General features: G+C 35.6%; 1 protein-coding gene across 5 annotated transcripts in view; it reads left to right on the top strand.

The window, feature by feature from the left end:
- SAMSN1 (SAM domain, SH3 domain and nuclear localization signals 1) overlaps positions 1-13,307 on the top strand; it is a 138,070-nt gene that overhangs the window by 83,404 nt on the left and 41,359 nt on the right. The window contains exon 1 of one of the 5 annotated variants that reach the window (XM_019467753.2): positions 4,865-5,004. The exons of the other annotated variants lie outside the window; for them this stretch is intronic. Coding sequence (XP_019323298.1) covers positions 4,948-5,004 — 57 coding nt within the window. The 5' untranslated portion in view covers positions 4,865-4,947. Of the gene's footprint in view, positions 1-4,864; positions 5,005-13,307 lie in introns of those variants that run through there. 5 annotated transcript variants of the gene reach the window in all.

Here is a 13,307-nt window from a genome sequence, read left to right on the forward strand (position 1 = left end):
CTTAGATCATTGGTCCTTTTTGTTTATGTCATTCCTCTATTTCTTCTACAACCGAGATAATGAGATAAGATTCTCAATTATCTTGTGGGAAATTTAAAATATGAAATAATGTTGCAGGCCCAGGCTCTCTCTCAAGAGACTTCCCAGGATCTCTAGGGCCTGACCAGCTGCTCTCCTATCTCAGAAGGATAATGTTTGAGCATACCAAGAGTGGATCCTTTTTTGGGACATACTCTGATCAATCAGCATAGCAATTCATTAACTTCTACTAAGAAATACGATTGCAGTGTCTCAGGTATTTGATGTCCGTATGAACAATACATTTGCCTCCTGTGGGCAGACCTACCCAAGGAATTCACTCATCATTTAAAGTTTACTCTTTGAGCTCAAAATAAAAATAAAATAAAGAGAAGTAGTTAGAAAAAAATATAAAAATAAAAAATAGAAAGTAGTTAGAAAAAATAAAAAAAAATAGTAGTTTCATAAAAAATATGAAATCCAGCTAAAATTGCTTGATGCATCCATCTCCGCATGATGGATTATCTTGTTAGAGAATTCAGATACTCGAGGTTTACTGAAGCTTTCTTGAACCCAGGGGCTTGAGTGGGTACTACCAAATATTTGCCTCTGTTACACTTCTTTCTCTATGTGGGGCGAAATAAATTAAGACTTCCTCCTACCTTCTAAGTGGTTTGGCCATCACCCCCATCACTGTTAATGAAGGTATAACTCTGTAATAAAACTCAGTCAGGGCATCATATCACAAGGAGAAATTAATAGGTGAAATGTGAATTTCTCATATGGATTTCATATGGGTTCTTGGAAGAAAATTAATCCTTGGGATACATATGCTTAATTTCAGGCCTCTCTGAGAAAAACAAACCGCTATAGCTTCTTAACACCTGCTGTTAGTAGGATCAGAATTTTCTCTTCTCTCAAGTATCTCCTCAAAAACTCTTCGTCATTCCATAAAGCAAGTCACTGGGAAAAGCAGAAAAGCCACTGTAAGACTTTTCAATTAGAAAGACATTAGAAGGGATTTCAAGAGCTTAGGGAAGGGGGTGGGTCCCTTACAGAAAAGGGTTAGTAAATAGGGACTCCAGAGACCCTGGTAAATGACCTCAGAGAGGTAGAAAATGTAGAAGATTCACAGAAAATCCACCATTCTCCCCAGCCGCCCCTCCCCTTCATCCCCGCTGTAGGTATGAGGGAATATCCATATCACGATTTCTCTATAAACACCCAAGTGTAAACAAGGAGGTGTTTTATCCATCATATTGTACGAATAAGTCAACCCCAATATGTTGTATATGGCTATATGACTTTGAAACTACCAACCAAATTATTGAGTAAAGATCTGCAAGAACATCATCAGATCGATATGTGCGTTTGCTTCAAGAAATCCTGTGTAGAGTTGGAATTTGTATGATAGTGTAGGATCTCCACTTCTAGCAAGCCATAAACAGGCAAGAACAGAGCAGCCCCACTGGGCTTCTTCCTATAAACTTTTCTTCCCCATCTGTAAAGAGAAACCTGCTCCAAGGAGCCAGAAAGAAAAGCAGAACTATCACGTTTAATGTGTTTTTATGATTGACTCCTTCTTTTCTTTATCGTAAGTGACTAAAGTCTGTAGATCTACATGGAATACAATCCACTTTTTCTATAAGATAAGGATTCTATCTTACATTAAATATGAACTTCAGAGTTTTACTTCATGATAACAATCTCACTTCTCTTATTTTTCAAGTTCTTAGATGTTTCTCTGTTGTCCCCCTCCAACAATACATTTGAAGTATAGTCAGGAGTATTTTAGGTTATAGTTACTTAAATCGCTTTCGGTCATGGTTGCCCCAGTAACACATGGAAGCTTTAGATTTACTGTGACTGAGTCCACATGTTGGAGGTGTACACATTAAGGGGGTGTGGGGATTATTGTTCCATTTTAAAAGATTTGAAAACCCTCCTTCCATTGAAAAAAATATATGTGTCTTTAAAGTATAGACTAGGATTAATCCAAACATTACAAATTTCAGTCTTCAACCTGATGACAGGGAACAAAGAGACAGAGGCCATCAGGCAATCAAGATATCAGAATGAAAGGCATCAGACCACATTTTCTTTTACCTATTCTTTTCTGATTTGAATTTGATAATTCATGTTGTAGCAATCCACCAATAAATATTTGTTGAACTACTGAAACAACTCTTTATAGTCGCACTCTGTTTTCTCATAACATCTACATCCCAATAACCGTTATTTGATTGCAGTTTCTCTAAAATTTTGACACAACCTATGATGCAGAAATAGTCATATGTATGTCACAAAGTCCCAACCTTGCTTCGCCCTGCCTGGCTTCTAAGACCATTAAGGTAATTTGTAAAAACAAAGCACCCAGACTGCTGTTTTGCAATTTCCCTGCTTCAGAACAAGTCTTAAGCAACATGTGGCTTAGTGGTTTAATCATGATAGGGAGTTAGATGTGCTCAAGACTTACTCTTTACCCCATTCTTATTTCACCTTTGACTTTTGAATTTTCTGGGTCATTCTGGTCACTAATTAAATGTCTTGGTGGCCCCAGAATTCCAAAACATAGTAGATAGTTGATAAAAAAAAATTTGCTATCTTACCACCTGAGATATTTTGAGGAACAAGTTGTTTAACAGACTATGATAGGACTTGAGATGTTTTTAATCTGCAGAAAACAGTTTTCCTGAGTAGTAGAGGTTAGAAAATTGCTTCTCAGGGCACCTGGGTGACTCAGTTGGTTAGGAGTCTGACTCTAGATTTTAGCTTAGGTCATGATCTCCCAGTTCATGAGTTCAAGCCCCACATCAGGCTCTGTGCTGACAGTGTGGAGCCTGCTTGAGATTCTCTCTCTCTCTCTCTCTGCCCTTCCCCAGCTCACTCTCTGACTCTCAAAATAAATCAATAAACTTTTAAAAAAAGAAAGAGAAAATTCCTTCTCCCATTTGTAATTCTGAAAGAAAATATTCCCGTTTTACTTACATTTTAAAATATTTCTGATAGTGTTAATGATGGTAAAGTGCCTAGAGATCATAAATTGAGTTTTTATCAAATTACTTGTGTGTAACACTTTTTAAAACTGCATATAGTCTAGCTCATGTATGTCATCATGAATGTGAGTGTTCTCTAGTCTTTAGTTATCACTGTAGAAGTATAATTTGAAATCTCATACTTCAAGGTCCACAAACGTTTCTTGACATAAAACAGTATTTAAATGTTAAGTCATATGATAAGTATGCTCTTTATTGGTATTCGCTTTTACTCTCACTAAAACTCTATTACTGTAGTAAGTGAAAATATTATCATTCTCATATTGTTGATTGAACTCCACAACTGAATTAAACTTCTATTCACAGGTAAAGAAAGTGAGGCAAATGTTTCTGTTAAGAAATATATTGTAATGGCTTTCAATTCCTGAAAAGATGAAATGAAAATACACTTAGGTCACTGCCTTCACCTAAGCCATACTTCTAGGGAATTACCCAACCTCAGAGTCCTCACTGTTATTTTGAAAATGCCAGTCTAATAACTCCTAAAGATAGAATTGTGCTCTTAATATCTCATGGAAGAAGCATATTAATCATAATCTTAAGTGTATTTCTTTAATTCTATTATAGGACATAAATAATTTTAAGCTAATCAAGAGGTATGATATACTGTCAAACAGCACACAATGTTTAATTAATATTTGTTAAATGATTAGTGAAATTTGAATACTTAGAGTATTCTTATTCTTAGAGTATTCTTATTGAATTCAATAAATTGAATACTTAGAGTATTCTTATTCTTCAATAAATTGAATTCTTAGAGTATTCTTATTCAATAAGAATAAGAATAAATTCAATAAATTGAATACTTAGAGTATTCTTATTCTTAGAGCCTCAGGGGGGAGGGGCTCAGAGATATGAGGGAAGACTGAGAAATAGAGTCAGCTGATTGTTACCTAGAGAAGCTGCTAATTAAGAATATGGCACCATTGCTTTTCAACCCCGGGGTTTTATAAATGGAAAGCCAGGTTGATTTTAACAAGCCTGTTTTACTAGAACTGGAATTTTAGACATTCCACAAGGCTCCCTTTGGTAAATCCCTCATCAACAAGAAAGCTTGAACTTCTTGCTTTTACTTTCTGGGTATCTTGGTTTTGACACTATAGTAAAAATATTACACCATTTATTTTGACGAGAAAAGTCTTTCTAAGCCATGTTAGCCCTATTCCAGGTCTATTAAATTGAGACACTGGATGCTTCATGTGAATGTACCATTGATCCATTGGACCATCCCTGGAATAGCAGTTATCAGGATATAGCATTATCGTTTGTAGCAGAAAGACATCTGGTTAATTCAGGGTTCTGTTTAACTGGTTTTCACATTAATCAGGGCTTTACAACATAGTAATGTGTTTAAAAAGTAACAATATGCATAATCAATTAATTCTGAAGTCATATTCCTATTTATATTAATTTCATCCATGCTCTACTTTTGAGTATATGCATATACACTTTAAGTAGGATTAGTATTTCATAAAGTCTAGTTTATTTCATCTTATAACAAAGTTTACTTAGAAGTATAAAACTATCATGAATATTCTCTATCATATAGTTTTATGGGAGATAAATAAATGAGAGAATATTCTCTATCATATAGTTTTATGCCTAAAGGCATGTGGAAGTGTGAGATTTAGGAATCTACCTCAGACTATAGAAAATACAGAACATTCAAGAGTTACCAAAGAATTACCATTAAAAAAAACCAAAAACCTTTACCCATGTAGTTGTGAGGTCATATCCTGACCAAAAAGGAGGAAGTGGCAGGTCACTGGGCTCAAACTTATCTGCTGTACATCATAGACGCACACTGCTGACAGCCTTCAGTTGTTTCTGTAACAACAGGAAGTGCACTCACTTGGAGTAGTGTGAATTGAAAATGTTGAAGAGAAAACCATCCAATGCTTCAGAGAAGGAGAAACATCAAAAACCAAAGGTAAGGTAACTATACACAGTTAAATAAAACCAAACCATTTAATAGAATACACTAGAATACACACACATACACACACACACACACAAACACATTGTTCTTAGCTGTCAGTTATAAATTAATTCAACCCTAGGGTCAAATGCCTCGTGGCAGGTGTGAAAAACAATGAGTTGAAAACTTAGAGGTTAAATACTACATGACAATTATTGTTTCTGTAATTTTACCTTATAGTGTATATTTGATCATTTACATTTGTAACTGAAGTTGGAGCTCAGAGCCAACTTCATGGAAATCAATTGGTGGTCTCTGCTTGAAAGGTGGATATTATGAAATATTCTTGAACATTTTTCATGACTATAAATTTGTCAATGTCTATTTAACTGAATGCAATTTATCCCTTATGGGTTCAGCTCTCATATTACTTTTAATTATGAGAAGATTGTAAATAGAGAGGATTTGGCTGAGCATTTGATGTTTTTCATTTTTTTGTATTAAAATATGATAGCTTGTTGAAAAGATTATGTTTCCCACTCTTGTTTGAACTAACATTATACTAGAGAGTGGATTGGGTTATATTTTAGGAAGCATCAAAACTCCATATATTGATAGATTTGCCTAATTGTTTCTATTTGGAACATTATGCTATCCTTTGTCTTGACAATAATTGCCACTTACAAAAAAGTACAGCATGAGATAACAAAGTTTAGATTCTATTGTAGAACTCTAAATTAGTTTCATTAATCATGTGAAAGAAACCATCAAGTACTGGTGTCAAAGGTTTTCTCCAATACGTTTACATTTCTTGAGTTCCTTAGATAAATAACATTTTTAATCTATCTGTGAATGAGCTATAACTGAGTTCAGATGTCTTTTTAAAGGACTGACTTATTATCTACTATTGGTCTGTATTTGCTTGGCACTTGTTCTGAGAGAAAGGAGTTGGGAATTGATTGCGAACTTCTGGATTGATGAGGCATCGAACAGTGGTCAATATTTTATAAGTCTTTGCAAGTTACTATACAACCTGTCTGAAGGAAACTAATAAATAAATGATTTCCAATCTTTAAAAAATAAGTCAGGGATCTTCAGTTAAAAATACAGCTGGATAATATATCATGATGTCTATCTTTTCCCCTAATATAATAAAAATCCAAAGGCATGTTTCCCAAAGAGTGAAAAAAAATTCTAAAAGCATCACTTACTTTTATATTTAAGATTGATCGTATATAGAATTTACTCAATTAAATGCAACTAATATTGAGTTGACAATAGTAGGTTCTAAGGGGATCATAAAAGTTAATATGAATTGGTACTTTTCCTTTAGGTATTTAAAATCTGAAGTTAAAGTATCTCACAAGGACTGCATTATGTAGTGAGTTACTATCATAATTATGTTAGTGAACTATTTTCAAAATAATAGTTTAGTCTCTCATCATCATTTCCCTTAATTGAAGAAACTATTGAAATATAAGTGGGTATTGTTCATCCTACTGACTTTACTCATTTACAAAAATATATCTGATACTCTCTCTATATATATATGGGAATAAAACATATCACAGAGAGTAGTCACATTGGAAACATATTAACTTATGTTGTGAATGAAGTCCCATTATCTTTAGACGAGTGGTTTCATTCTATACAAATCTAAAGAGATATATGAGTGTATATGTACAAGTGTGTTTTTCATACATTTTGGGTCAACAAAAGCCTTTCTTTTTATATTGAGGTAATATTTTTCCAATTATTGTAATTATGTCTTAGAAACAACTCCTCTTTAATTCACATTTATTTGTTTTACTGGATAATTGTTGTGTATTTTATGGAAAACCAACAGAATCCCTAAGAGATGGTAGAAATGGATGTCATGATGATCTCTACAAACATATGGCTAATAGAATGAAGAGTGCAATTTCCTTCATCTACCGGAAGGGACCAGAGAATCTGTGTCTAGAAAAATAGAACAGAACCATCAAGAAATCTGTCTGAAATATGGGGAATAACAGTCTAAGCTAATTAAGTACATACCAAACAATAGCTTGCATCTCCTGACCCCTAAAGGCATACTCCTTGTGCGATAGTCTCAGAATGTCTGAGAGAGATTTGCTTGCTTTGTATTGTGAATGTTGAAATAAAGAGCGATAGCATTGAAAATGAGGGAACTATTATTGCAGTATCTAGTTCATGTTAACTCCTGTGGGTTATGGTTCAGGTGACCTCGTACACAATTCAAATGGTGAATGCATATTATAACTAAGGTTCCCTCAAATAAAAAATTAGGAAACTGGGGGCGCCTGGGTGGCTCAGTCGGTTAAGTGGCCGACTTCGGCTCAGGTCATGATCTCGCGGTCCGTGAGTTGGAGCCCCGCGTGGGGCTCTGTGCTGACAGCTCAGAGCCTGGAGCCTGTTTCCGATTCTGTGTCTCCCTCTCTCTCTGACCCTCCCCCGTTCATGTTCTGTCTCTCTCTGTCTCCAAAATAAATAAACGTTAAAAAAAAAAATTAGGAAACTGTTTATTTGAAAAGGATATCAATGGAGAAGGACTTTGTTATTAGTATTTTTAAACAGATCTTACAATTGTGAGAAAGTTCCAAGTATTCATGGATATAAAAATGTAGCGATAGATTTTATAAATCTATATATGTAATAATTTATTATTTTCTTAAATTCAGAAGACTTACCAATAGACATGTTCATGACTCAAAAAAAAAATGAAAGCACACATTAAAATTCAGTTTTACCATCTTTAATTTTATCATTAATGTGTCATCATTTTCAGCTTTTGTTCCTGTATCTCCATTTTTGGTATGAGATCTTTCCTTGAGATAGCTCATAAATAGGACCAATAGTATTCATAGTGGTTATAAGAGATTCATAGTGGAGGCTAAGAGAGTGAGACCAGAGATACTCCAAGAAGGAAGCTGGAAAACCTTTGGAGAGTTATTACCAAAGAAACCCATTATGTATACTGGAATGTTAATAGATTCCAACAAGTTTAATTTGTGTTTCAGAACTCTATATGGTGTATATAGGCAAATTTCAAATTAACACAGAAATTTGATGAATAGTGCTTAAGTGTTATATATTTAGATTAATCTTTCAAAAATAGCCTTGCTTAACATACATGCAAAGTACTGTACTTTCTTTTTTGAAGTCTGTTTTTGCCTTCTCATCACTACTGCCCACTGCTGCTAGTGATTTTTTAAAATTTTGAGCATATCTAGGATTCGGAGTAGATAAGATACGATCTCATTACACTCTATAAATGCTTAATTTTTAGAACATAACTTTCTGTGATTGTTTCTCTATCTGAAATGTTTTATTTTAGTTTTCCATATTTATTGTGAGTATATTATATACTAGTTGCTGTGGTTCTCAGGTTTTGTACACTAATTTGTTTAATATTTCTAACAAGTCTGTGAGAGAATCACTCTTATTTAGCTGCACGGATAAGAAGGCATAGAGACGGTTAATTAACTTGAGCAGGGACACGTACTCAGATGAAAAATAAAAGTGTGTGATATGTCAATTTCCAGTACTCCTGTTCTTATTATGCTGCCATTATGAGCATAGGGATTGTAGATATTTCTTCTATTTCTGTCTTAATTACCAGCTAAATTTTATGAAAACCAGGGAGAACATATGCTTAAGAGCCTCTGCAAGTTGGAAAGGAAGTTGGAGATCCCCCGTTCCTGTCTCTGATTAGGTACAAGACTTCCACCAATAAAATCCCTCCAGGTGTCCACTCAACTGTCAATGCTTAAAATTGTAAAACCACAATAACTTTTTAAATATTCACATGTTCAAATTGTCAAAAAAAAAAAATAACGGCCTAAAACTGTGATAAGTATAACCACGTATCTCCCTCCTGCACCTAGCATAGCACCTTTGATGTAGTAGGCCCTAATAAATATTTGTAAAGTGAATAGAGTCTCTTGAGTCTACTCTATGTATCCTAGTTCAGGAATAAATACTCTTTAGTGCAGTGTACTTTCATTATTCTTGGCACTAAGTCTGCTAGCATGCACATAAGAAAGTTTATGTGTATGTGTGTAAATGCAAACTGTAACTTATTTTTAAGTTTTATTTTAAGGACTCCAATATAGCAAATGCTGTGCCAGACTCTCTAGAGAGGCCCACCATTACATAACCATAGACCTTTGTTCCAGGTCAGGGAATATGGTAGAAACTTCAAAATCAGGAAAGGAATAGACAAATGAAACTTTGCAACTATAATTAGAATAACTTGGCCTTTATTCATCTGGGATTAATGATCTGTTAATAAATTTTAACTCAGGATTTTTTAAGTAAAGAAGATTCAAATACCACAGTTATTTTAAAGGGAAACACTGGAATAATGGCAGTTCTGGAAATAGCCTTTTTTTTTTTTTTTTACCATATTTTTAAATCTAAAGTACATACTAAATGAGACACCATTAGTGTCACAGAAGCTAATTTTCACTAGCAATGACTGAAGTGGCATTCTTTCCCATTTGCATCTGATCCTAGCAATGATGAGAGGTGATGAGTTGATTATGAGCTGTTTTCACTGCACTGCCCGCTGTGCGAATTTATGCTCCTAGACAAGGATGACACGTAGTTGTGGCATTAAAGAGCTTTCTTCACTGCTTTTCCTATCAAGACTGCTAAAATACATTTTAACTCTTATCTAACCAGGTATAAGAAAGGGAAGAAATGTTTACATGTACAGGTGTTTACTTGAGGCCAGGCACTTACACAAGGGGCTTATGGCATTCTTCTCCCAATTTACAGGAAAGAAAACAGTTCTGCAGATATGAAATATTTCACTCAAGGTAACATTGCTAGTAAAAAAAAATTTTTCAAGATTATATGGGACAGTTTCTTCTTCTAAACCCGTGGATTTCCCCCCATTACTTCTTTTTGCTTCTACATCTGGTGTATAATTTTGGACTTTAATTTAGATGAATTCAGTTGAATGTTTGGATTTTCAAACAACGTGATCCCAAATAAGATATGTGATATACAATGTAGGTAATATTTTAAATTCACTTTTCCCATTTAAAAATGATGGGTGTGAATATATATATATATACATTTTTTTGCTTTTGGTTATTATTTCTCTCCATCCCCCCAAATCTCCCAAAAGGTGCTCTTCAATTATATATTTACTTAGTATTTATGTCACATTTGTTTTCCAAGAAATAGTTAAAATAGATTATGATCCCAAACTAAAACAAAATAATTCAGGTGAAAATGGAGTAGAAATCCTGTTAGAGGGTTTTACAGGGCCACCAAGGCTGAGTTGAACATGGATCTAAGTGCTTGCTACTCAGTGTGTTCATACAGACTAGCAGCTTTGGCATTCTAGGAGTTTGTTAGAAGTGCTGATTCTCTGGCCTACCTCAAACCTATTACTTCAGAATATATATAGTAACAAGATACCTAGGAGTCCTGTGAACACTTCAGAGTTTAGAAATGATGTTCACATCCATGGTTCTCAACCTAGGTTGCACATTTGAATCACTGAAGAACTTTAAGAAATACTAATGATTGGACTCCACTTTCAAATATTTTGATTACCTAATATAGGATGTGCCTGAGCATCACGAATTTTTAGTTACCCCATCTGGAGACATTTTTTCTACTAACCTTTTCAAAAGACTTAGGTAATTTATTAATCCATTTACCCATTCGTTCATTCATTCATTCTTCAATACAACAAATATCTATTGAGTGCTTGCTAGAGACAATATACACCATATGTACAGAATATAGTGGTGAATAAAACAAAGATCCTTGCCCTCATACAATAAACGAGATAAATATGTTAAATATATAGCATGCTAGGTAATGATGAGTGCTGAAAAGGGAAGGAAGGATACAAGGAAGGCACCAGGAAAGATTTGGTGAGGATGGGAATTTGAAAAAGGACCTGAAGGAAATGAAGGAGCTGACCACGAGTTTGACTGAGGAAGTTGTATTCCAGGCAGAAGAGAGATAGAGTCTAAAGACCGTGAGGCAGGAGCATCCCAAGTGTTTTGAGAAACAGTGGAACAGAGTGCATAAGGGGAAGAGTGTTCACAAACAGCAGGATCACAGAGGGCTTCCAGGTCATGATAAGGATGTGAGCTAGTATTGAAAGATTGTGAGAAAACGTTCTGGATAACATTTTAGTGGGGTTATTCTGTCTTTTGTGTTTCAAATACACTGAAAGATTTGGACATAGTAGGGAGAAGAGACTGGTTAGGAGGCTTTACAGAAACTAGGCGAGAGATGGTGATGGCTCACACGAGGGGAGCAGCAGGCAGGGTAGATGTTGAGGAGATGCTGAATTTGGGATATATTTGTACATATTGCATCCATTGGAATATGCACAGGAAACTTAACCACACCACATGTGACCAAAAGATGATAAACAGAAGGGTTGCCACCGCCCTACACTGTTCTTGCTTCTAATTGGTGCCCACAAGTCTAGGAGAAATGCCCATATTTCTCTGTCATAGCCACCAGAAATTCATCCCCAAATTGATGTGCCACTTCCCAAAATTTTCTGCCTCTTTCTTCAAAATACAATTTTCTGTTGACCTTAATTTTCATTTCTAGGGCACTTCAATCAGAAGAGATGAACTAATTTGTTCATTTCGCCATGTTCAATTGAAAGAGTTAAATAATTTTGTCTTGAAAACTTTTCTCCAAAACACTAATTCATTCTAGCCTTCCCATTTTGTGGGCTTTGAATCTATAATCAAATTGTGTTGCAAGCAAGTAGCAAAAAATTAGGGGCCAACTAGGTTGGCTATCCTTGGAGAAAAACAGTGTCCAGACAGTATACAGAAAGTTCAGGAGACAAATGGCTGAGAGAATGACAAAAATGTAGCCTCTCTTTCTTTGGAAATTTGGATATTATATCCTATAGGAAGAGCAACAAGTCACTACTTTGACTACCAAAGCACCGGATTTGTTACAAATCAGTTGAATGAGACACATCTCTTTAATCTTTTCTTGCCTTGCTTTGGAGACAAATGGCTTCATTATCCCTCAAGATTGGGTTTTGTTTTGTTTTTTCTAATGGAATTAAGTCCATACTCTACATATCTATGTTTCCAAATTTAACATTACCGAACTGATCCATTTCTCTTTCTTTCTAGTGTTAAGGATTTAGGTGAACTTTTAGAAACAAGACATTCATAATTAGCTTCTTAGAGAACAAAAATGTCCTACATTAAGAATTGATTAATAAGAATAGAAGAGGTTTTTAAGCTGTCTCTAGTGGTAGACGAAGTGATTCTTCTATACATAGAGAGGGTCATTTGTCAACACAGCTGGCTATGTCTTCTTTCTTGCTTCGCATGATGAGCTTAGAAGTCTTGATCTCGCCTCTAGTGGTTTGGTAGGGTGACCATAACAAAATACCACAGGCTGAGTGACTTCAAAAACAGAAATGTATTGTCTCACAACTCTGGAGGTTGGAAGTCCAAGATCGGGGTGTCTGCAGGTTTGTCTTACTCTGAGAGTCATGAGGGAAGGATCTGCTCCCCAGGCCTCTCTCACTGGCTTGCAGATGGCCACGCTTGCTCCTTTTCACTTGCTCATTCCTCTGTCCATGTATATCCCTGGTGTCTCTATGTGTCCAAATCTCATCTGCCTAAAAGGATGCCAGAGGATTGGATTGTGGCCTACCAGAACAGCCTTATTTTTACTTAATTTCCTTTTTAAAGGTCCTATCTCCAAATGCAGTCACATTCTGAGGTACGAGGGATTAGGTCTGGAATACACGTTCCATTCACAACATAGCCCATAAAGTTCTACTAATTAAAAGTGAAGATTTGATTTTCAGCTGCTTCCTTCTTTCCAATTGCCTTCTACCCCTCTTCACTTCCAGTTGACCAGTACCCTCATTCAGCCAGCCCCCCTGACCTCACTACAGTGGCTCCCTTTTACCCACACACTCTTCAGTCTTTTTCCTTGTTCTTTCTTTCCATCTAAACTCACGTCTGCAACATCCCACTAGGCCCCTATTAAGAAACATTTGAAAACTAATAAAAGTAAAACATCTGCTCTACCCCTTTGGCCAGTGACTTTCTGGCTACATACTAAATTCATCTGTCTAGCCAGACAGCTAAGCCCGCAACAACGCCTCTAATTAGCCCATGGCAATGTGTCAGAGGGCATTCTGGCAGAGCAGTAGGGAAGATGAACTAAAGTCACATAAGGGGTGCCTGAGTAGCTCAGTTGGTTAAACGTGCAACTTCGGCTCAGGTCCTGATATCCCAGTTTGTGAGTTCTAGCCCTGCGTCGGGCTCTGTGCTGACAGCTCAGAGCCT

The sequence above is a fragment of the Panthera pardus genome, unplaced genomic scaffold (genome assembly GCF_024362965.1).
Source record: "Panthera pardus isolate Hobbes unplaced genomic scaffold, ASM2436296v1 HiC_scaffold_16, whole genome shotgun sequence".
NCBI lineage: Eukaryota > Metazoa > Chordata > Mammalia > Carnivora > Felidae > Panthera > Panthera pardus.